Source organism: Cricetulus griseus, chromosome 6 (genome assembly GCF_003668045.3).
Source record: "Cricetulus griseus strain 17A/GY chromosome 6, alternate assembly CriGri-PICRH-1.0, whole genome shotgun sequence".
Classification (NCBI taxonomy): domain Eukaryota; kingdom Metazoa; phylum Chordata; class Mammalia; order Rodentia; family Cricetidae; genus Cricetulus; species Cricetulus griseus.
In genome coordinates, this window is record NC_048599.1 from 49,445,506 (window position 1) to 49,471,535 (window position 26,030).

General features: G+C 44.0%; 1 protein-coding gene and 1 long non-coding RNA gene across 3 annotated transcripts; one reads left to right on the top strand and one right to left on the bottom strand.

Moving 5' to 3' along the window:
- Window positions 1–289: 289 nt before the first annotated feature.
- Polr1b (RNA polymerase I subunit B) lies at window positions 290–25,751 on the bottom strand. Of its 2 annotated transcripts, none has more exons than XM_027421833.1 (15): window positions 25,575–25,751; window positions 24,469–24,636; window positions 23,845–23,991; window positions 22,171–22,303; window positions 18,808–18,944; window positions 17,506–17,729; window positions 16,545–16,716; window positions 13,735–13,906; window positions 12,766–13,047; window positions 10,821–10,954; window positions 8,151–8,321; window positions 7,279–7,435; window positions 3,538–3,734; window positions 2,889–3,142; window positions 290–1,794 (listed from the first exon to the last, which is right to left on the bottom strand). In XM_027421833.1, exons 1-15 carry the CDS (start codon window positions 25,749–25,751, stop codon window positions 912–914), a joined length of 3,408 nt encoding a protein of 1,135 aa, XP_027277634.1. In that variant the 3' UTR covers window positions 290–911. The 2 variants fall into 2 exon arrangements, with proteins under 2 accessions (XP_027277634.1, XP_027277635.2); XM_027421834.2 differs by lacking the exon at window positions 25,575–25,751 and adding an exon at window positions 24,092–24,299 and having other exon boundaries at window positions 912–1,794; window positions 24,469–24,610.
- On the top strand, window positions 6,261–8,615 carry LOC118238641. The gene is made up of 2 exons (XR_004770629.1): window positions 6,261–6,832; window positions 7,244–8,615. It is a non-coding gene; the product is annotated as an uncharacterized LOC118238641 (long non-coding RNA).
- Window positions 25,752–26,030: the final 279 nt, after the last annotated feature.

Sequence of the window (26,030 nt, forward strand, 5' to 3'; positions counted from 1 at the left end):
AGGTGTTTTCCATGGAAGAAGTCAAACACCCATTAACAGGAAATACAGCCTTATATTATACACAAGCACACACACAAAACCCTAAAAAACACAAGAAACTCAAAGGTTAAAATAGAAAAAGGCAAAGGAGCATAGCTACTCACTAATCAGATACATCCAACCTTAGAGGAGGAAGTCCTGCCATATTTTAAGACATGGCTGAACCTTGAGGACACCAAGGACAGGTTTAGATGATCTCACTATGAGTTACTGATCTCAAACACACATGCACACACACACCATCCAAAGGTTCATAAGGAAACCGGAAATGACGGATGTTTATTTACCTTGACCATGATGACATCACAGACTATACCTATGTTATAATCCATCAAATTATATACATGAAATAGCTTTAGTTTACATGTGTATAAAAATAAAAATACATTTATGACTTTCATTTTCTGTTATCATCCTGCCCTGCTCTGGATGGATGACAGACAGGGAACAGTGAACCTGGGCCTGGAAAGGAGGTGTCCCTGCATGATCTATTATCAATAAATCATTTTTTAAAGAAGACACTTAAGAACATTTTTTTAAGTCTAACTATTTATACATGTATGCCAGAAGAGAACACCATATCTCATTACACACGGTCGTGAGCTACCATGTGACTGCTGGGAACTGAACTCAGGATCTCTGGAAGAGCAGCCAGTGCTCTTAACTGCTGAGCCATCTCTCCAGCCTTAAGAACATTTTTAAACAAACATACCAAAACCAACTTCAGCAGTTTTGAGAACACAGAAGCCCTGCATTCTCAGCTGCCTGTTCTTGGCTTCAGTATTGATTTTTCTATAGACCCAGAGTGAACCCATCACTTGATTAAAGTCACCTTTCGTTCTGATCTCCTAACTCAGATGGTTAGGATCAAGTTAAATGACATCCAGTTTCACTTTGATGTTCATAGCTGCCAGCTCAGCTACAAAATACCGGAAAACATAAGGCACAGAGACAGTGTCGATGGTGTCGCTGCGGCCACAGACAGTGCAGTTGTATTTTCTGTTGCGCATAGCAGACCAAGAAGGAGGAGGCTTTTCAAGTAGCGGGGAGAGCAAACTGCCACATTTCACACAAACGTGGGCGACTGAGCGGTCAGAGCAGTTGAAGAGCCGATCATGAAGGAGAAAGGATGTACCATGTGCCAACAGAGCATCCCGCTCCATTTCCCCAAAGCGGATTCCACCCTGGACGTTCCTTCCCCCAATGGGCTGGTTGGTGACTTTGTCCCTGGCTCCAGTCGTTCTAACTTGAAATTTGTCTGACACCATGTGGCGTAAGCGCTGGTAATAAACCACACCAATGAAAATATCTGCTTCCAGCTCCATCCCGCTGATGCCACTATACAATCTCTCGGTGCCATAGAAGTTGTAGCCAGCAGCCTTTAACATCTCCCCAAAGTACCCTAAGGCTGAGCTCTCCTCAGAGAAGATGAAGGGTGTTGCATCATGGCAGAGACCATGCAAGGCTGCAGACTTTCCAGCCATGCTTTCGATCAACATACCAATGGTCATACGGGAGGGAAATCCATGAGGATTAAACAGAATGTCTGGCACCATCCCGCTCTCTGTAAAAGGCATGTCCTCAGCTGGCCACAGTCTGCTCAAAATGCCCTTCTGTCCGTGACGGCTGGCAAATTTATCTCCAATAGTTGGATTCCGAGGGACTCGTATTGTGATGCAGATACACTTGAATTTCCCACTGCCCGTGTCATTACTACACACTTTGATGTTGTCCACAATACAATTTTCTTTACTCCTGGGGGGCAGGAAGCAAATAAAAAGTCAAGATATTTGTTCTGTTTGTTGAGTCTCACCAGGCTAGCCCTGGCTGGCCCACAGCACAATGACCTAGAGCTTTCAGTGATCCTCTTGCCTCTGTCTCCATGTGCTAGAATCACAGGTGTGTGACACAAAATCTACCCAAGCTTTGTTTGAGATGAATAACGTTCCATAAGTGTATATGTAAATGTACCCCCATCTGTTCACCAATATAAATAGATGTTAGAAGTTACTTGTGACTGGGATGACTAATTATGTTCATCTCAGAGAATATCAGCGACAGGAAAAACTACTAGGCAAGCCCACTGAAGCCATCTTTAATCACTGTAGAAGCAGCTAAGATAATTACTCATTTTTAGAAAGACGTATAATGAACCCAGTATTTTGGGTAGGAAACAGCCTTAATGCTGTTCATGAAGGCAACAATGACAGAAAACTACCACGAAGGCAAGGTGACAGACAGTGCTCACTTTCAGCAATGACCGTTAACGACATTGTCTGATGTGTTAACCCCATCTCAAGTTGAGCTCTACCTCTACTGTTGTGGTGTAAGGAGTCAGGCCTTTAGGAGGGGTTTAGGTCCTGAGGATGGAGCCTCATCAATAGACAATGGCTTTACAAAAGGGGGCGGGGCTGCTCACTGCTGTTTGCTTTTCCCTCTGCCTCTCGCTGGGACACTAGGCAGTGCCTCCTCGAGTCCATCCACTTCAGTGAACCCACCAGTGCCTCAATGCTGAATGGCCAGATTTAAAACAATAACGAGAGAGAGAGAGAGAGAGAGAGAGTGTGTGTGTGTGTGTATATTTTTTTTTCTTTTCTTCTGTTAAAAGACAACTTGATTGACCTCCAGTAATTTCACTACAAAACAGTCTATAAAAACCAGCACAGGGGCCAGGTGTGGCAGCATAGACATATAATCCCAGCACTTAACAGGCAGAGAGAGGCAGGGGGATCACCCATTACATCAGGGCCAGGTTGGTTGACTCAGTGTGCTCCAGACCAATCAGGGCTCCTCATGACACACTTCCCACTAACAAACCAACCAACAGTCCAACATGTCCCCAAACTTACTTATAGTAAACCACAAAGCCTTCCCCGGTGTTAAGGTTTAGGTAGCTGTAGTAGGGGTCACCAAATTGCAGCTTTGCTCCTATGAATGGCAATCCATCATCGTCCAACTTTTGCATAACCCGTGGGTCACCAGGTTTGATTCCAAACACAAGATTATCATTTCCTTGCTTAAATTTTTCAGAGAGGTCTATGAACTCAGACTTGTAGACACTTCCATGAGCAAAGCCTCGCTCCCAAGAAGCCTTATTCACAATCTATGGAGTCAAAGAATCAAATCAACTTATAAGACTGGGCGCAGATAAGAACTTTCAAAACAGAAACAGTTAAGATTATACTAATAACTTGGTTTAGGGTGACTGACATTTGATTTTAAAACTGCATTTCCAAATTAGCAATGCTATCAAGACCCAAACTCATAAATGACTTCAGACATAATCAAAGACAAACATAAAAGGCAAAAACACCAAGACCTCATATCAACCTTTACCCCAGTGTGTACGCCTCAGACCAGAAATGAACTATTTGAAGAACAAATGTATTTGCTATCATGTCCCTGAGGACACATAAATATTCCTTCAGTGCTTTCATAGTAAGAGAGTTCACAAACAGCAATGGAAAAAGATTGCAGAGTTACAATTAATACGCTTACCATGGCGTCTTCCATATCATAGCCAGTGTAGGAGATCACAGCCACAATGGCATTTGTCCCAATCGGATAGTTGTCCATGCTGTAATAATCATACATGCATGGTCTCACGAGAGGGCTTTGAGGTGTCTGAAGACGGTAGAGTTTATTATCTGATCGGTCTTGAAAAGTGAGCAGCGGGAAGCCCATGGTCTGCTTACCTATGGAGGAAAAAAATGTCTTTGCATCTTGTTTTTAATCCTCATCCTCAATGTGCTTCATAAAACTGGAAACAACTAGATGCACACCACAGAGGATGAATACACACCACCATGAAGCATGGTGGCCCTGCTTATTATAGACTAACATCAGCTTTGAGAATGGAGAATCTCTATCAATATGCCTAGACTATGAAAATAATGCTGGGCAAGAGAAGTTCAGAACTGCATTAATGATACTATTTACAGACACTTGCAACACACAGCAACACTATCATTTACCGTGGAATATAATGTAAACATTGAAAGGTACAGAGGATATATACTAGTATAGACATGGAGATACACACAGAAATGTCAATTTTTGAAAATTCTGGGTAATAGAATGTAGGGTTACAGGTAATTAGATACATGTATTGATTACTTTACAAAGAATCCTTTCAGAGCAAGATGATTTTAAAAACAAAAATGTATACATACATGATGGCTAATCTGAACTGTTGACTTGACTAGATGCAGAACCTACATAGAAACAAATCTCTGGACATGTCTATAAAGGATTGTCTAGGGCTAGGTTAACTGAGAAAGAGACACACCAAATGTGGGCTGTAGTCATGGACTGAATGAAAAGGAAAAAGCGAACAGAATGCACAGATTGATTGCTCTCGGCTTCCTGACTGCTGATGCTATCTATGTGCCTATGTGCCAGCTGCCCCCTGCACCTGCTGCCATGATAGACTGTATTCCCTGGCACTGTAAGCCAAAACAAACCCTTCCTCATGTGGTGGTTTGAGTAAGAATGGCCCCCATAGGCTCATATATTTGAATGCTTAGCTATCAGGAAGTGGCACTACTGGAGAGGGACTAGGCGGTGTGGCCTTGTTGGAGGAAGTGTGTCTGGGGATAGGCTTTGAGGTTTCAAAAGCCCAAGCCAGGCCCAATGGCTTTCTTCCTGCTGCCTGTGAATTGGAAAGTAGACTTCTCCAGCACCATATCTGCTGTGTGTCATCATGCTTCCTGATATGCTGATAATGGTCTAAACCTCTGAAACTGTAAGCCAGTCCCAATTAAATGCTTTCTTTTCTAAGAGTTGCTGTGGTGGGTGTCTCTTCACAGCAATAAACACCGACTAAGACACTCACTCCATTAGGCTGTCAAACACTGTTGCAGCAACAGGACAAATAACTGATACAACACATAATGGAGTGGAGGGCTGCTCTTACAAGACCACCCTCAACACTCAACTATAAGATTCAGGAAGCGGGGCTGGAGAGATGGCTCAGAGGTTAAGAGCACTGGCTGCTCTTCCAGAGGTCCTGAATTCAATTCCCAGAAACCACACGGTGGCTCACTACCATCTGTAGTGAGATATGGTGCCCTCTTCTGGCCTGCAGGCAACATGCAGACAGAACACTGTACACATAACAAATAAATAAATCTTAAAAAAAAAAAAAAAAGATTCAGGAAGCAAAGGGTCTCAACTGTGTCCACATGCCCACTCGCCAACCACTCATTGCCCAAAGACTGGAGATTTGCTGAAAGTAGTCAGAAACTGAGAGGAATTTATATTTGAAACAAAGCAACCACTTTAGTCAACAATTGTATAGTTTTCAGTTTTTAAGTTATTTTAGAGATCTCTGGTTACTGTCTTGAAGAATCGAAGAACAGAGTTCAGAGCACAGGGGCTACTGGAAAGTAGGGGGCATTTCTTTTCTTTCTTTCCTGTTCTGAAGGTAGATTACAGAGGAGAGCCTTCACTCTGCACATACACTAAGTCTAAACCTTTGGTGGGCAATGAATTGCTCATGATGCATGAGACTGAGCCAAGTAGACTGAGACTAAGAACCAAGTTAAATAGCAGTCAAGACCAACATCAGCTCTTTCAGAGAGGCCTAGCTTGAAGCCCTATCACTCACAGTAGTTGACATAGTAATTACTGGAGACACAAACAGTAAACATAACCCACACCCAAGAAAACTACACTCAATGGATAGCAATCTTGGGACTATCCAGATGTTTGAACAGGCAAAAGGTAACTTTATATCACCCATTATAACATAATGAATATGTGATTATATATAATCAATATAATGACGATTATAGCAAGCTTAATATATACAGCAAAATATGTCCATTGTGATCAGTAAACAAAACCCTCAAAAACAAACAAACAAAAAACCAGAAATTGTAGTCTAAAGACTAAGACAATAATTCATTAGATGACAGCATGATGTCAGTGAACATGATCATCCATCAAAAATTAGAAACAGGAAACCAGAGTGGCCATTTGCATCTGTAACCCGAGTGCTGTTGGGAGTGTTGCTGGGGCTGGCTGGCTGGCTGGTAGCCTAGCTCCAGGCTCAATGAGTAAACCATGTCTCAAAGGAATAAAGAAAACAGTAACAGAGCAGGACACCAGCTATCTTCCTCAGGTCTCCACGTGCACACATGTGTACATAGAACACCATACACACAGACACAGACACAGAGACACAGAGACACAGACACACTCAGACACACACACACACACACACACACACACACTGTCTTAGTTACAGTTTTTATTGCTGTGAAGAGACACCATGACCATGGCAACTCTTTTTTTTTTTTTTAAGATTTATTTATTTAATGTATATATGTGCGCTCTATTTGCACATATGCCTTTACACCAGAAGAAGACATCAGATCCCACTATAGGTGGTTGTGAGCTACTATGTGGTTGCTGGAATTGAACTCACAACCTCTGGAAGAGCAGCCAATGCTCTTAACTGCTTAGCCATCCCTCCAGCCCTGCTGAAGGATACTGAATTCAAGATCAGCTCAAGGAAGGTTGTAGGGGTTAGGAGCAAATGCCGAAAAGCTTTAATTTCAAGAGCACTGGAAGTGATAACTATGTGAGTAACTGTAATGGCTTGAACCCCTCAAGAGTGAAGGCATAAGATCTCAGACAAACTCAAGTCATTTTCCTGGAAAATGTAAATGTGAAGAACGACACAAACAAGCCAAAGGGCTCTTCTGCACCAAAGGACACAAATGTGCGCACTAGCAGAACACAAGTGATCCTGGACCCAGCCTTGGATTCTCCACCTCCTCCAAATCAAGTAAGGACTAAAATATGGAGTGTGTGCTGCTCTTGCAGAGGAACTAAGTCCAGTTCCCAGCATCCATGTCCCGTGGCTAACAACTGACTATAACTCAGCTCCAGAAGGACTGAATGTCTCTAGCTTCTGCAGACACCTGCACATACATGCATGCAGTACTCACACATTTATGCGGAACCTCCTGATTTTGACAAATATCCCTCACTAAGAAAGCTCTTATGGTTGGGAATATGCACTGAAGTGTGGAGGGGGCACTGTGCCTACAATCTTCAAGTGAAAAAGGAAAGTATGAGCCAGCAGAATGTTAACAGAACAGGCGACTGGCCGGCTGGCATTCTTTATGCTGTTCTTGAAACTTCTCAAGTTTGAGATGATTTCAGCTTAACTTACACACGCTTTTTGTGTGTGCAGGTACCAACCACCACCACCACCTCCACCCACCTTACCCATCTGGCACTGGTACATGTTCCGAGGACTCTGGTTATGATCAGAGAAGGGGATGAAGTTGGCGATCACACTCAGCAGGCTGTGAGGGAAGAGCTCCTGGTGTGTGGAAATTCCAGAAAAAACCTCATCCTCAAAAATGGCAACGTTCATGAAGAGCTGGAGGAAAACAAGAGTAAGGAAGACAGAGGCATAAAATAACTGTGGCTGTCTCGCTGCTTCCCAGGGGTTAGTGCTCAAGGCCACAAAGAGTCCCTCCCCAATCATGAATGCCGGCTACTGATATGGGGAGCTGCTGTTGAGACCCAGGGTGTGTGCCTGCTAAGAGCTCCAACACTTTCCCCTTGGATATCTCATCCTCTATCTACCCTGTCCAATTGTGAAGAGCCAAAGAGGAAGACAAATATTTATTTTGGACAGGGTTTCTCTGGCTATCCCATAACTCACTCTGTAGATCAGGCTGGCCTCAAACTCAAAGATCCACCTACCTCTGCCTCCCAAGTGCTGGGATTAAAATGCATCACCACCTCCAGTTTCATTTTTTTTTTCTTTTTAATAAAATTTTTAAAGTAGGCACAAACTCCAGTTTGGCAATGGCAAAGATGTGGACGACAACTGTGATGCCTCAGTCTTCACCAGCTGGGGCAGAGCCAGGTGCCAAGGAACCACGAACACCGGGCAGGAAGGACAGGCAGTTATGTGAGCACCAAGCCTCCCTCAGGTTCCCAACAGTATGGCAAGACACTAAAACTACTTAGTCCTGGGCAATGGGGGTCAGAAAAGTGAGCTGGATGTTCTGTCAAATGCTTTTAAAAGTGAAAGCCAAGTCCCTGAAAACTGTTCTACATAAGCACACACCCCAGCGGGTACCCACCTGTTCCATAGTTCCAATGAGCTCTTCTTTGCCCAGCTCCAAGTTCTGCACAGGCCTCACCAGCCGGCAGGGAGTTGTGAAGAGGAACAACCCCGGGTATAGGCTTGGTTTTCCTGTCATGGGAACCAGGGCCACCTCCATCCAGGGAGGAATTCTCTTTTCTCTCAACACCTGTTTCAACAGAACAGAGTTTAATGAAGAACAAATGTATGTTTTACCCCACCCTCCCTGCCACCAGAGTCAGGTAGAATGGGAAAGGGAAAGCATCTAAGAAATTACATCATCCTGGTAATAAACCCAGAACCCCAAGCCACAGCTGTCCATCCCAATCTCACCCAGCCCACAAGGGAAATGGCAAAAAAGGCAAGTTGATTCTCCGATGTCTAAAATATGGATTAATGAATTTCTTTTCAAACAATCACATGAAAAGTGTCTTACATTTGAAAATTAAAAAACAAAACAGAATGGGGTTGCTTCGATGACTACATACTAAGAGTACATAATGGCAGGCACTGTGCTCACATGTGCATGCCCAAACACAAACAGGAACACATACACAATTTTTTATTTTATTTTTTTTTTAAATCATAAAACACAAAAAAAGAAACAGGGCTGGAGAAATGGCTTGGTGATTAAGAGCACTTACTGCTCTCATAGAAGCCAGGGTTCAGTTCCCAACACCCATGTCAGGTGACTTATATTTGTGGAGAACTTGACTTCCAGGGATCCAGCGCCCTCCTCTGGCCTTCACAGGCACTGCATGCATGCACAAAAATAAATCTTAAAACCCAGTTAAAAAATTCATTGGCGCATGCCTTTAATCCCAGCACTTGGGAGGCAGAGGCAGGCGGATCTCTCTGTGAGTTCGAGGCCAGCCTGGTCTCCAGAGCGACTGCCAGGACAGGCTCCAGAGCTACACAGAGAAACGCTGTCTCGAAAAACCCCCCCAAAAATATTCATAAGTGAAGGGAAAAATACAAACCCAAGCCACAATAATCTAAAAAAGATTATAAAACCTATACACTCTGAAGGGATCCAGATCTAAGTACGGTATCAGTAAAGATGGAAGGGAGAGGGAGGTTGAACCAGGAAACGGCAGAAGGGCAGCATTCCAGCCACAGCAGCACTGAGTTCTGAAACCCACCATGCAAGTCTTCAGCCTCAGTTAACCCAGCCACAGCACACCTTTGATATCTGTGAAGTGGGGACAGCTCACCACACAGACACACCAAAAAGGGAGGAAAGAATCAAAGCCAAATTGATGGTTATGGCTATTCTCCCATTGAAGCCCCTCATTTGCTTAGGATTACAAGTAAGCCATCATGCCTGGACCAAACTGAATTCTTTGTTTGCTTAATTTTTTTAGATTTATTTAATTTTATGTGTATGAGTGTTTTCCTGCGTGTATATACATGTACTCCATATGTGCCTGGTGCCCACAGAGTTCAGAGGAAGGAATCTGATCTCCTAGAACTGGAGTTACAGTTGTGAACTACCACATGGTGCTGGGAATTGAACCCAGGTCCTTTCAAAGAGCAGCAAGTGCTCTTAACCACTGAGCTATCTCCCTGGCCCTTGAATTCATCGTTAACTGATTGTATGCATGTGTACAGGTCAGTGAGTGCCAGAGTGTGGAGCAGAGGACAAGCCTCAGAAGCCAGCTGTTTCCTGGGACTTGAGGGATCTGGAGATTGAACAAGTCACTAGGCCAGCAAGTGCCAGTACCTGATGAGCCATCTCACCGGCCCCCAAATTGAATTAACATTAATGCTAATAGAGAGCTGATAATATAAAGAAAATATTAAAAATCATTGGCTCATAAAACCAAGATAAAAATGTTCAGCTCACCAAGAGAGACTCAAATAGAGGCAGTAAGGTTAGGAAAAGTAGAATAGAATTCTGACAGGGGCTGGAGAGATGGCTTAGAGGTTAAGAGCATTGGCTACTCAGAAGTACTGAGTTCAATTCCCAGCAACCATCTATAATGAGATCTGGTGCCCTCTTCTGGCCTGCAAGCATACATGCAGGCAGAACACGGTATACATAATAAAAATCTTAAAAAAAAAAAAAAAACTGATTGGATAGGTCTGTAATCCTACCTACCTGGGAAACTGATGCAGGAGGATGGCTAGAAGCCTGTGTAGACTACAGAGTGAGTGCAGGATATCCACCATAGTCCCAATCCACTTAGCAAAGAACAGCCAAGGGAACAGTAAGAAATCAGCAAAGATTGACCTATCAGTGGGTGACCAGGAAAGGGGCTATGCCTTCAAGTCTCTTTCACAAATCCCCTGAGAACCCTAACTATACAGTCATCAACCTAAGAGGGTCAGGTTAGCACCTTCCCAGGACAAACAAGATGCTCGGCTGGGAAGGTGACAGTAGCCAGCTGGTGGCACTCCTAGGAAGTCAAACTGGATGGATAAGCAGACAGGGACCTCAATGAAAGGACTGATAAATGCTTATAGGTCATGTGTCTGTCACTGACCCCACGCACAAGGCAAGACTACCACCACCAGAGGAAGAGTCAGGCACCTCTGGAATTAGCATCACCCCCGACTGCTTGACCACTCCAGAGCATCCCCAGGACAGCTCATCCACTAGGAAAGGACTGGAAACCAAAGGTCAGGAGATAAATAAGCAAGACAACCCACGGAGACTGAAGCTCACCTTAAAGCGACGGAGAGTGTCTGCAACGTCAGGAGCAAGCTCCTTATCCACCCAGCCCACCATGACACCATCCAGCAGGACAGGGTAGCAGTCACTGTATGGTCGACAAGGTGTGGCGTCCACTGGGGTGACTCCTGGGGCGGGGGAGGGGACAAGCAGAAAAATGACATCAGAAGGTTTCATCCAACATCTCCAGCTCCTGGGGACACTCGATGGCTGCTTTCTCAGTTCAGCTATCCAACTGTTGCATGTGTACAGCACAAATGCTTTCATATTGCTTGTGCATACGGCAACAGCTTCACCAAGGACACACAAGAATTTATCTCCTGTGAGGATGGTGGGCCCCAGGGAGGCTTTGCACAGAAAGCCTTTTCATGTGCTGACTCCTAAATCCTGTACCTTGAATACCCTTTCCCAAGAAAAGATCTCATTACCATTGATCCTCCTCATCCGCAGATTTCACTCTTGGACGTTTGCCTGCTTGACAAAATCATACCAGGGGTTTTAAAGGTCACAGCACAAACGTGACTTTCCTGGTGCACACACTCTGCCTCTTGTCACTCCGACTGCAAGCAAATCTTTCCTTGTCTGTTCAAGGCCATGCAAACACTTAGTGCTGAGTGCTGCCCAGTGTTCCTAAGTGCAGAGTGGCTCTTACAGGCCTCTTAGAGACAGTTAGATAAGCTGAGGCTGCTGGCTCAGAGTTCAAGGTTTGACCCGAGAGAACTCAGCCCTACAGACTCCCTACCCCAAGCTCAGTAGGTGCCACCAGCACAGGGCTGCAACTCATTAAGTGACAAGCCACATCTGCACATATAATAGCTGCCATATGAAACAACCAGCATTTTCCCAAGTGTCAAAGGTCACCACTCAGTGCTTCACCTGTCAGCCACACCAGCTCTCCAGGGCTAGTGTCTTTTTATTCAGCTCTCTTCTTCAAAGCCATCTCTTCCTCCACACTGGGATGATGTACTGTCTACCTCTCTAACCTTTTCTCTTTGTTTCCTCCTGGACTTTGGCCCTGGTTACAGGGTCTCCTGTAACCCAGGCTTACCTTGAACTCCTAATCCTCCTGCCTTCACCACCCAAGAGCTAGGGTTGCGGGTTTGTGCCACTAATGCTTGGCTTGATTTTAATTAATGACAGAACAAAAGTATCCTTTGCCTTGCAGTCAGCAAATGGACAGATGGCTTGTATCTCCTGAATCTTGACTATTTCTTTATTGCTTTCTCTCATGGTCCTTTCTTAATGGTTATTTTCCAGCTGGGTGAAACATTTTACATAACAAGTTTTCAACTTTTGACTCAATGTCCTTCTGGTTGCTTGAAGCACCTATCTACCCCCTGACCCTTAGGAGTCCTAAGCTGTATTTCATAAACCTCAGTCCACTGGTGACCTCACTCACACACCAACAACGATACAATACTGTCACTTTTAAATCACAACAGGAAAATCCCAGGAATAAACCATTAGAAAATACTCAAACAAAAAGATGACATCTGAACAATGACTGAGTTTTCCCCAAGCAGAGACAGTGGTTGCATGCTACCAGGAACAAAGGTCAGTGATCTATGGCATCAGCTATACTGCATAAGCTACTTTTTAATTGAACTCCCCCAAACCAACAATTTTCTACTTAGAAATTCAAAGATCTACCAGGAGCACAGGAGAGTGACCCAGAAATTTATACAGCAGCACCTAACTTTGAATGTTAAGGCTGTCCTATTAAATATCTTGCTCTTGTTGTATTACAAAAAAAAAGGACAACGCTAATGACATTTAACTTACTTTAGCTCCAAAGAATGCATGAGAAAGCAGCCAAGAAAGCAGCCCAACCCATGCTTGGAGGACTGAAAGAGAGTTCTCTGCTGAGCCCCAGAGAGTGACTTCAGTGTTTGATGCTGGTCAAAGCCATGAAACCTAGCAGGACCTTCAGTGTCCATACCTAAGCCACAGAGCAAGGCTGGGACAGATGCTGTGTACACAAACTTCGTGACGACCTCACATATGGCAGTCAAGTGGTTCAGCAACCCACACGGTGCCCCGTCTGGGGTATGCACAGGGCAGAGGAAGCCCCAAGACTCTGGCAGCAGCCTGCGCACTGTGGTGGTCCTCATCTTGGCAAAGTCGGCCCCTCTGTGCACACAGCGGAAATGGGAGAGATAGCGAATGAAGTTCAGCTTGTCAGCCACAACACACAGGCCAGAATCTTGCAGGAAGCCGAGACCTTAATTTAAAAAAAGTTACTCAAAAACAAGCCAAAGTCTTTGTCAAAAAACCCAAACTGTCTGTTTCTAATGTTTTGATAAAATGACAAAACTTCAGGGCTGGGGATACAGCTCAGTGGTAAGAGCATCTGCTTAATATATGAATGGGCCTTGGGTTCAATTTCCCAGTACCAACACACACTCACAATTTCGTAACACACAGTATTAGTTCTGATAAATGGAAAAAATTGAATTAGATTGGTCTGAGAGCCCTGAAGCTACGCAAGCACATGCTGGCATGCTAACAAGAGAAATCAGTGGCATCTGTCCCTAAAGTGAAAGCAGACTTTGGGAACCCAGTTGTCCTTTTTATTTTCCCAGCTCATTCCAATACAAGTGGGTTAGGGAGGGGCGCAGATCCAAACCCTTCCAGATCACAGTGGTAACCCCGCCCCAGACGAATGTGCTCATCTGCTTCCTAGCAGTCACCAAATGCATTTGTTTACCAGCACTGATTTACAAAAATAAGACACACTGCTGAACCCTGAATTCAGGTTGGCAGACATGAGTCAAAATTTACTAAATCATAAAATCTGGCTTCAGTGAGGGTGAGCTTACTCTGGAATTCTGCAGCAACATTTTTTTTTTTATCATAGTAGGCACATAATCAAAAAATATATAAATATGGCCTATTTGCTTAATTTTACCTGTTTTTGAACGCAGATTCCCAGTAGCAAGAAGATATTCAAATGGTCTTGTTAGCTCTGTTCCCATGCTAAATATCTTCAGCAAATTTTCATTGTTTATGGACACATTGGTCTTCTGAGCCCTCTTATCTAAAGCTATTTTAATAGATGCTAGCCAATTTTCCATTTTTTCCTAAAAGAAGCAAACGTTAAATTTAAAGTAGTGCACGCCTTAATTATCTCAAGTACTGTATCTACCTCCACACAATCTACACAATCCAGAATCAAGGCCCATTGTTTACACATGCAACAAAGGATGCGTCTTTTGCACAGTCAGGGTTGTAAAAGACAGACCTTCAAAGTACAACTGAAAGGTCAGGCATTCCTAAAGACAGAGACAGGAAGTCTAGATCAGGGGCGTGTAGCAAGGTATTTGATTATACCGTGTAAAGATATGCCACTGTGATTTAATGAAAAGCTAAATGGCCAATAGCTAGGCAGGAGGTATAGGCGGGACTTCCAGCCAGAGAGAGGTCTGGGAAGTAAAGGGGGAGTCACTAGTCAGAGGCAGAGGAAGCAGGCAGTGCAGGAGGGGAGGTAAAAGACATGAACCACATGGCAGCACGTAGATTAATAGAAATGATTAAGTTATAAGAGTTAGTTAGAAATAAGCCTAAGCTAAGGCTAGGCTTTCATAATTAATAAGAAGTCTCTGTGTCATTATTTGGGAGCTGGCTGGTGGGACAGAGGAAGACTCATTACTGGGGCTAGAGATTGCTCAGTGGTTAAGAGTGTGCACTGCTCTTGCAGGTCACATAAACAGTTCCCAACATCCATGTCCTCCAGAACACGGGATCTAGATAGTGGACCTAGCCCACCAGGAGCCAGACTCACTCCCAATTTTACATTTCTGTACTACATCCAGAAACTTTTTCTCCATTATGACACATTATATGCCCCAACTACAAGCCCAAATAAATCCTTCCCGCCTTAAGTTAGTTTCTGTCCGGCATTTTGTCAAAGCAACAAAAAAGTAACTAATAAAAAGTGTTGCAGCCAGGCGTTGGTGGTGCATGCTTTTTAATCCCAGTACTCGGGAGGCAGAGGCAGGCGGATCTCTGTGAGTTCAAGGCCAGCCTGGTCTCTAGAGCGAGTGCCAGGATAGGCTCCAAAGCTACACAGAGAAACCCTGTCTCGAAAAACAAAACAAACAAACAAAAAAAAAGTGTTGCAAACTGATTTTAGGAAGTAGTTGAACTTGAAGACATAGGTCAAAAAAAAACAAAGAATAACTGGTATCCCAGGATGTACTTTTATGCTTAGTCATTAGTGCTATGACCATGACCAAGATCTGATGTTACCTTGAGACTATATAAAAAAAATATTAAAAAGGACCAGACAAGAGGATTTAAATTAGATGCCAGCCGGAGCTGGTAGAGGGAGACCTTGTCAAAACACCAAATAACAAGAAATCAAATATTGGCCAAAGATGACTCAGTGAGTGCTTGGCACATATACAGAAAGCAGGGCATGGTAGCCCCCTCCTGTAATCCCAGTTCTGATGAGGCAGAAATAGGTAGATCCCTGGAGCTTGTTGGTCACCCACAGCTCAACCAAATCAATGACCTTCAGGTTCAGTGAGACCCTATCTTAAAAAAAAAAAATGCCCGAATACATGTGCACACACAAGAACAGGGACACACGCATCAGGCTCACATACACAGTTTTCAGAAAATGAAGTAGAAACAGGTAATAAACATTAAGAAATGGGCAGCACCACCAGTCACTGGGAAAACGCACATAGAAACAACAGTGAGACTCTATCACAACCAATCAGAATGGCAGTCATCAAGGAAGTAAATGACACAATGGAGAGAATACAGACAGGGGGCACCCTGATACACTGCTAGTGGGAACATGAACTAGTTCTGCCATTGTGGAAATCAGTATGATGGTTCCTCAAATACTAAAAACAGGCCCACCACCGGGCACTGGTGTCGCACGCCTTTAATCCCAGCACTCGGGAGGCAGAAGCAGGCGGATCTCTGTGAGTTTGAAGCCAGCCTGGTCTCCAGAGTGAGTGCCAGGATAGGCTCCAAAGCTACACAGAGAAACCCTGTCTTGAAAAACCAAAAATTAAAAAATAAAAAACCTGGCCAATCACTTCTGGGTGGTCCCAAAGGATTAGTGAATATATCACAATGATTCTTGCACACCAGTGTTAACACACCAATGCGGCACTGCTTACAACAGCTAAGCTATGAGCCAGCCCAGGTGTTCAAGAACAGAGGAATGGATGAGGAAAATACAGTGCAAATCATTTGGAGGAAAATGGATTCAACTGAAGAAGTGCATTAGCTGAAATCATACTAAGAAAACTGAGTCAGCTGGGTGGTGGTGGTGCACACCGTTAATCCCAGTGCTCAGAAAGAAGAGGCAGGTGGATTTCTGTGAGTTTAAGGCCAGCCTGATCTACAGAATGAGTGCCAGGACAGCCACAGCTACACAGAGAAACCCTGTCTCAGAAAGGAAAAACAAAACAAAGGACGAAGGAAAGAAAACTAAGTCTCAGGAAAAAAAAAAACAACAACAACAACAAAAAAAAACACTACCTTTTATGTGGGAACCTCAGGTTTTAAATGGAAACATGAAATCACATACATACAGGTAATACCCAGTATATGTATAAGCTAGAGCTTTTATTAAGTCCCTTACTGCTAAACAAAAAGGAGATAATGCAAAATGCCCACACTAGAAATTATCAACACACAGAAAACACTTGTGCCCAATCACACGGCACAAGTGACCCAATGACTGCAGCACACACTTACCTTCAGAAACATCAGGAAGAGCTGGCCGGGGGTAAGGACTTCTTGGTTCACTAAACTATCGGGGTTGTCCTCCATGCACTCTCCTCTGGCTAAAGCAAAGAGCTTCCGGGTCATGAGACAAAGCAGATAAAACTTCTCAGTATCAGATTTCAAGTGGATACAGATACACTCACTGCAAAAGAAACAAACAACCTGGGCTGGAGAGATGGCTTGGCCGCAGTTAAGAGCACTGACTGCTACAGAGGTCCCGAGTTCAATTCCCAGCAACCACATGGTGGCTCACAACCATCTGTAATGAGACCTGGTGCCCTCTTCTGGTGTGCAGGCATATATGGAGGCAAAATGTATACATAATAAATAAATACATCTTTTTTTAAAAAAAGAAACAACCTTAAAGCTACTCTGCTCCTTCTCCTGTTTAGTTCCCTACTGACCAAGGTGCTAATTTCATGTCTACTTAACATTTCTTACTCCCCAAACTGCTTTTCCAGCAAGTCTGGAGCTGTGTGCAGCAATATGGTAGCAATTAGTAACAACCTGTGGCTACTCCAGTTCAGTTAAAAGACAGATTTCATTTTCTCAGCTGCACTGGCCACATTCCAAGTTCTCGGCTCACAGTGGTTATATAAGACAAAGTCACAGCTCCAGGGAAACACAGACGGGTGGGTCATTGCTGCAGGGAACCACAGGCACATGTCGCCTGTGACTTTCAAAGATACAGACAGAAACTGTGTATCTATGTAGAGACAGAGTGATCTCAGTAACTAACAAAATGTCAACATTAGTGATCCCCAGTGTCCATTGTCTTACTTGGACACTGCAGCAAATTTGAAATTAATGCAGAATAATAGAAGCAAAGCCACCCTCCTTGCTAGGACCAGCATCCTACCCAAGCTCACTTTCAAGACAAGAACAAATCCCATCATCACTCCTTCCCCACTCCTCTGCAAAGCACACATACTTGAACAGGAACTTGGCAGCTTCCTCATTCGGGTACCATTCAGGAAGACTGAGCTTTACTCTGAAGCGTTCACCCAGATAGTTAAGGACCTGCTTCTGGGTTGAGCAACCCTCTTCCATCACAGTCCTCAACATCTGAGAAACAGAATTCTTAAAGAAAGAGTCCTCCTCTTTGCCTTTGATGAGCTCCTGGAAAATCTGATAATCTGAAAAGCTCACAAGTGCCTAGAATAGGGAAAAATATATATATACGTATATATATTTTTAAAGCTTTCTTTTAAACAACTAAAGGTTTAATTCACTTAGTCACAATCTTCCCCTCTAGTAATTTTTAATACCCAATTAAAACTAGCCCTTTAAAAAAAACATTCTTTTTCCACCCAAACTTCAAAGTTCCAGTGATTCTACTTCTGGATAGTCCAAAAATGGAATCGTCTCCTCCATTCTGAATTAGAGCTGTCCAATATGGCAAAAAGGAGATGCCAGATTCCCAAGGCTAGGTCATAAACAGACAGCCCTCTACCTCATTCTCTGGGCTGACTCCCAAGGGGAAGAGGAATTGAGACCTCCTACCAATAGCCACCAAGCAAGCCAGCAACTCAGCACGGGGCCCTGGAAGCCTGGTCAATCCAAGTGCCTGAAGCACTTCATTTATTTTAAACTTTTAAATTCTTTATTTGGGAGAGAATGTGAATATGAGAGTATGAGAGAGAGAGAGAGAGAGAGAGAGAGAGAGAGAGAGAGAGAGAGAGAGAGAGAGAATGTGCGCGCGTGCGCACACGCACGAGCTCGTGTGTGCATGTGTATAGGTGTATACAAGCCACAGCACACATATGGAGGTAACAAGTTTTGGGAGCCTGGTCTCCCTCCCGCTGTGGGTTCTGGGGGCTAATTCAGGTTGCCAGTTTTGCTTGGCAATTGCTTTACCTGTGGAGCCATCCAACCAGCCAGCAGCACCTCCAAACTCTTCACCGTGACCTATACAGTCAAGCTACTCTCAAATTCTACATCTGCAGAGACTCTAAGAAAATATTTTTTGATATATCAAGCAACTAACTTTAAGAATGGAGCAGGGACTAATCTAACTCGTATAGCATGTATGGTTAGGTTTTGTTTATGGTGGGGTGGGGGATGGGGGGTGGGACAGACAGAGTCTTGGTATGTTGCCCTAGTTGGCCTAGAACTTGCAACCTCCAGCTTCACACACCCCAAAACCTTGGGTAATATACATGTACTTTAACAAAAAGAACTATGCACTCGTATACAGGATGCAGTTTCCAATGAGCCTATTCTCTCATCTCACCTTAAGGACAAATCCCAAAGGAAGGAAAAAGAGCTCTTTCCGGTAAATAAAGTTCAGCATAACTGTGCCATTCTCCACATAGTGAAGGTTCATATTGACAGCGGAGTGTTCTTCTCTCACACAGTGCATCGAAACCCCTAGTCAAAGAAACAGCAAGAAGTCATGGCCTAGCTGTTTCATTTTTCTTCTGATCATTTTACTATCATAATCAAAGCCAAACCACTTGTTAAGATTAGCCAAGGCCCAGCATGGTGACACAGACTTTAATCCCAGCACTTGGTAGGCAGAGGCAGGTAGAGCTCTGTGAGTTCGTGGACAGCCAGGGCTACACAGAGAGACCCTGCCTCAAACAAAACAAAATAACAAAACCAAACCAACCAAACAAACAAAAACAGATTATCCAAGGCTGGCAATCAAAAAAGTCTATAGACCTTGCCAAATGTTTTCTGGGGTACACTGTGAAATGGGTGAAGCTCTGAATTTGACCAAGTTTACCATCAGCTGGGTCCCATAACACCTTATACTTGGATCACCCTGCAGAGCGCACGTCCTATGCACACTAACCATATGGGACTGGTCAAGAGATGGTCACTCACCTAACACCCTGATGGAGAACAGCAGAACTCAAACTTCACATCAACAAAGCAAAAGAACCAATGACTACATGTTTTGACATGCTGAGATACTGTTCTCCTAGGTGCTGTATCCATGGCAACTACTAAAGTCTGATTTTTATCTCAATTATAAATGATACATTGTATAATATTACAGAAGTTAATAGAGAAGCCATATGCTATCTTACAATGCCAGGCACTGTCACAGGCATCGAACACAGGCCAGTCCCCTGAGGGTGTGCCAAGGCAGTCTAAACCAGGGGACCCAACATGTCTTTGGACACAAGTGCTAAGTCAAGTCAGCCTTCATCCTCAAAAGCAATACCAGAACTACATGAAGTCATCCAGACTAAAAACAGACAAAGGTTCTCACTATGAAATCACTTTCTGGGTATATTTCCTTTTCTTAGGTAATAAACACTATACATATTAAAGTGATTCGGTATACACAGACAATGGCACCAACTTTACCACCAGCCACTTGCAATTTTTCAGCTTCACCAGGGTGCATAAGCCATGTCCATTCACTAGAAATTACATTTCACTTTTTGAATTGAGACCTTTCCCTAGGCTAACAATGCTGTGTATTTTCTCATAATGTTGGGACAGCAGCAGTGAGCCATAGCTCCCAACCAGCCAGGAGAACAAAAAGGAAAACAAATTATAGTCGTCAACATCCTGGGGTGCCAATGTTTTTGAATACAGTGTTTTCATAGCTCATCAAGTGTACAAAAAGCCAATCTGTGTATGAGCACAAGATGATCAACACTTGCTCATAAAACAGGCTTTGTTTTAGGTGATTTTTCCAAAGTGCATGCTAATGTGTTAATAAGTATTCTAGCATAGTTAGGCTTGCCAAGCTAAGCTACTATGTTTGCAGGTTAGCGCACTGACTCCACTGTTACTTCTGTGGCATCAAGCATGAGCCCAGAAACTTCTGCAGGTTAGACAAGCTGTAAAGCAATCTTTGTACATTGTAAATATGTAATGCTCTCATTGTCAATAAAAAGCTGACTGGCCAATAGATAGGCAGGAAGAGATTGGGTGAATGAGCCTGAGACAGAGAGAATGCTGGGAGGAAGAAGGAAGTCATCAGCCAGATGCTGAATGAATCAGATACTCAAAATGGGATAGAGGTAAAAGCCACATAGCAAAATGTAGATTGATAGAATGGGTTAATTTAAGTTGTAAGAGCTGGTTAGTAATAAGCCTGAGCTATGAGTCCAACAGTTATAATTAATATAAGCCTCATATGTTTATTTGAGGGTGGCTGTGGGACAGAAAAACTCTACCTACAAAGCACTCTACCACCAAACCAGTCCCTGCCTCTACATAATTTGTTTTTTGAGATATGGTCTATTATGTAGCACTGACTGTTCTGTACTGGAATTCACAGTGTAGAACAGGCTGCCCTCAATCTCAGAGATCCACCTGCCTCAGTGAAACACCATACTTGGCTCTAAGTGCATCTTTTAAAAATTAAACAAAATTTTTTTATTTATCTTAAATTATGTGTGCTTATATGTGTGCATGTGTTCCCATGTGGGCAGATGACCACAGAGGTCAGAAGTGTCAAGCTCTGGAGCTGGAGTACAGGCAGTTGTGAGCTGCCCAACATGGATGCTGGGGATTGAACTCAGGTTCTTTGGAAGACAAATCTGTGCTTTTAAACTGCTGAGCCATCTCTCCAGCCCCTCTAAGTGCATTTTTAATGTACAGTACTCTCTATTTACTACAGGTTTATTAGGTATTGCATAACAATTACCATAACCAAATTGATTAAAACATCAATTACCACATATAGTTAGTTACCAAATGTGCATGTACGTGTATACGGGATCAACACACTTAAAAATCCACTCCATTTTCCAATTTTAAATAATTAACACAGTATTATTAACGATATCATTCATAGTGCTATACACTAGCATTAGATAGTATACATGTGTGTTCACACATGTGTGGTGGAAGTACTCTCCACCTTGAAAGCACAGGGAGAGAGAGAGAGAGAGAGAGAGAGAGAGAGAGAGAGAGAGAGTGTGTGTGTGTGTGTGTGTGTGTGTGTGTGTGTGTGAGTGTGTCCAGATGTCTTCCTTAATTGCTTCTTTTGAGACAGGGTCTCTCACTGAACCTGGAACTTTCTTCTTGGCTAAACTGGCTGGAACCGCTGTTCCCTCCCCTCCGGTGCTAAGATTACAGATGTGTACTTCCATACCCTTCTGTTCCTGTTTTTAGATGTAGGTGATGGGGACTCAATCCCTCATGCCTCTGTAGAAAGCACCTCCCCACTGAACCATGTCCCAGCCCCGTACTTGGCCCAAAACTTAAAGTCTATACTTTGATCAATACTTCCCCAACCAACACCACCCCGAATCTTACAGAATGCTTATGGCAAAACAAATAAAAATCATGTAAGAGAAACACATTAAAGACTGTATAGTGTACAGTCAGCCCAGGCAGTGGTGGCACACTCCTTTAATCCCAGTACTCGGGGAGGTAGATAGGTCTCTGTGAGTTTGAGGATAGCTGGTCTACAGAATGAGTTCCAGTTCCAGGACAGCAAAGGCTACACAAAGAAGCCCTGTCTTAACAACCCCCACCACACCAAAAAAACAAAACAAAAACAAACAAACAAACAAAAAAAAAAGAAGAGGAGGAGAAAGGAAAAAGATTGTATATAGTTGTATCTACTTTAAAAAATGGTTTTCAAGTTGTCCAAAACAACATCCTAATGTTCACTGAAACTTACCGAAATGAGTGTAGCCAAGCCCTCTGCTTTTCCACTTTGGTCTTATCATCGCAATGGGGAAATTTCTCCGAGGCATAATCAACATTCGGATGACTTTTTCAATGCCATTGATTATAAAATAACCTCCCATTTCCTGCCAAAGACAGGGTTATTATCTGTTAAACTAAAGTATATGACAAAGTAAACACAAAGCTATTTCTAGCCACATGAAGAGGTACACATTGGTGAAAGGGACGCCCCATCTCTAGAAACAGTACAGGTTCCAGAAAGTCTCGTCAGATACACAACCGGAGTCCAATAGACACAGAACAGGAAGGCAGGAAAACAGGGCCACTCCTTCTAACTAGACAGTCTCTAGACTTGTAACTAGACTAGTTAAACTAGTCTCTCTGTCCCAAATTATTCCAATTTCCAACCACCATTGAAACAAAACTTATTCCAAAATCTAAAGATAAAAATGGTAAGTTTAAAAAAAAAAAAAAGTTGACTGCATGGAAGCTTTGCTGACTAGAAATCTGGACTAGATAAACACAGGAAAATACGTTTAATAATAAAGAGTGTGCTGCTAACTGCTTGATACCAAATATGCACTTCCTGCTGGATGCTCTGCTAATGGAGCACTTAGCCCTCCTAACCCTGGGTCTGCCTGTTTTCACCACAGCAAACTGAGGCTTGGGGTAACTGAAGCCCCCACAACCAATGAATGGGATGGCTGGAGTGTCACATCCTGATCTAACACCAAAACTCTCTTCCCAGGCACAACCGTCTCCCTAAAAATAGGTCGAGTCTGCACACTCCCACTACTTCAGCTCAGTAACCCAGAACTGCCTCACACCGCTGGAGAAACCACGAAAAAAAGGGACATGGGTCAGTCATTCAATAAGCTCAGGGAATTTTACTGTAAGTAAAAACAGTTCCTACAATACTTTTGTGAGTAAGTATGCCTCTGAACATGTATAATTCAAAAAATTAGGACCAGAAAAATCACTCAGTGGGGAAAGATATTTGCTGTAGAGCCTGAAGATCTGAGTTCAAACCCTGAGAGCCACATGATGGAAGAAGAGAACCAACTCCTCAGATGTTGCCTGCTGATCCTGTGACCTCTACACGTGGCCAAATTGAGAAAGAGCCAGGCTTGGTGGTACAACACCTTTAATCCCAGCACTGTGTGTCTGTGGGGGGAGGGAGGCGGCAGATTAAGATGGATCTCTGTGAGTTAAAGGCCAGCCTGATTGATCCACACAGTGAGTTACAGGCCAGCCAAGACTACATAGCAAGACCCACCCTACCCCAACACCCAAAAAGAAAGAAAGAAAGGTAACAAAAGAAGATCTGGGTTGGGAGTGTGGCCTGATGGCACACTTGTGTTTCAGATGAGCAAACATGTTCAGGAAGAGGAAGTAGAAAGAGGAAAAGGGAAGGAGGAAGAGGAGGGAGGGAAAGGGAAAAGAAAACGATTTCTAGGGGGAAAAATCCTCCTAGTACAATGCCAGAAACAACATTTAATGTATAGCTGCTTTCTCCACTGCCTCAATAGATGGGAGGAAGAGTCATGCACAGCACTCAGGCACAGTATCAACACTCCATACGACACAGCCAGAAATCAGAAGTCAGAAACACTGATTTCCACTGGCAAGCTTCCTGTTTCCCCACCACCTAGATCCCTGCACTTACCTCTGCCTCCTCATGGTGCTCAATGAGGGCTTGAGGAGGAAGGTTGTATAAGTTGCAAAGTTTAGACTTTACCATGATGGGAACATAGCCAAGAAACTGTTTAATGACCCCTTTGGGGACTCCATTCACTGCCCAGCTGATGTCAGCCTACATGAAAACAAAAGAAAAAATAGACTATCTGGACCTGCAAGAATAAATGAATATATTTTTTTAAATGTTTAGATGTATTTATTTTTATTTTATGTACATGAATGTTTGGCCTTCCTGTATATCTATGTACCAGATGTGTGTCTGGGGCCAGTGGAGGCCAGAAGAGGGCATCAGATCTGCTGGAACTGGAGTTACTGGCAGTTGTGAGCCACCACATGGTGCTGGGAACCAAACCCCAGTCCTCTGAAAAAATAGTCAGTGCCTTTAACCATTGAGCCATCTCTCCATCCCCACAAGTGAGTATTCTAAGAAAAGAAAGAGGGCCATAGTGAATTGATTTTACATGTTAGGTTCAAAAGATACAATTCCTTAAGTTGCAACATTAAGAAAGCAGACCTTTCCTATAACCTTATAAGACATTAGCTTGAGTCTCAAAATGGTGCAGTACAGCCACCTCACATCATTAATGCTCACCGTCAGCCTCCCACGGTAGGTGCTCCTTCGGCCCCGGCACTCGGCTGGATAAACGTTGAGCTCTTTGCAGATGGTCCCTTTGGGCACTGAGGGTGGACTGATAACAGCATCCACAATAGTAAGAGATATTCGTTCATCTTTGAAAGCAAATTCAAAGGGAGGTATGGCCTGAAATACAATTCGTACTACTAAATCACTTGCATTTTTCAAGGCACTTTTCACTAAGACTCTTCGATGTCTATACTCACTGATGTCTATCACGTCAGTGGAACACATCTAAAAGGGACAACTAAAGCTACAACAAACTGGTAACTTCGCCAACTACTTAACTATACATAACCATTCACTAGGGGCCTTTGCATTTGATTGTGGGGCAGGCTCTACAGATACGGGAAAAGGCTGAGCCAAGTCTACCTTCTCCATACAGCAGGACAGAGAGAACTGCTGCTCTTGGGCAAGAACAGGGAAACCAGATGCTCTTAGCGCCATTCTTCATACTAAGCTTTTACATTTTATTCCCTCAGACTGAAGCCTGGCAATTCAAAGAATTCCAAATGACTCCCATACTTTTAAGTTTCAATCTGGCAGTCAAAGCTCTCCAATGCATCTCCATCCCCATCTCTCACAACGCAATTGTTCAGCAACAAAACCTCAGGGTAGTGTCCACTACATACATGGCTCTCCCTGTACCTAACCTCCCCCTGTAGGGAAGAACCATCCTCTTTCCTTGACCTTGTCTAAAGGTGGGCTTTCTAAACACCTGGATTAGTCGCACTTCCCTCCTGCCCCTGACTCAGTAAACGCTACATTTTAGGGCAGTTCTCAAGAGTACTGGCATTGACTGCCTGCTGGTGCTGCTACCTCTCTCTCTATACAATCAACAACCAAGAGGAGCACTCAAACCTGAGAGGCCTCTTAACTGGGGAACCGGCTACAAGTAGCAACGAAACGCTTTTCTCTCTGAGCTACCCAAAGCATTGCACGGTGAGTGCACGTCACTGTTTAAAGCCGTACAGCGGCCTCCCGGCCACCTCCTCAACCGCTGGGACCCTCCGGGCCCACTCGGGCCGCCGGTAGGGCTCCGGAGCCGAGGGCGCGCCGCTCACCTGCACCGCGTGGCTCAGCCCCTCCAGCACCGCATAGTTGAAGGAGTCCACGTGCGCCCGCGTCAAGTCTTGCAACGCCGCCTTTTGCTGCTCCGGAGGAATCGCATAGGACGGGTCGGTTAAGTGCTTTAAGCTCGGTCCACTAGGCAGGCTCCGCCACCGGCCGTCGAGATCCATGCTTCTGCCAAGCCGAGACCGGCGACGCCACTCGCAGCCGGGACCGGAGACCAGAACCACAACTCCGCTTGCAGCCGGCAGGAAATGGCCGGAGTCGCAGACCCCACGGCCTGCTGGGAAATGTAGTTCCTCTTGTTCCGGCCCCCCCCTCCCCCCCGCCACACACCCTGGGTCCCTCCATTTTGTAGGGCCGACTGGGAACCAAAACTGTTGCTTATTGGGCCGTTGAAAACTACACACAGAGACAGATTAGCCTCTTCTTCCAGATGTATCCTGCAA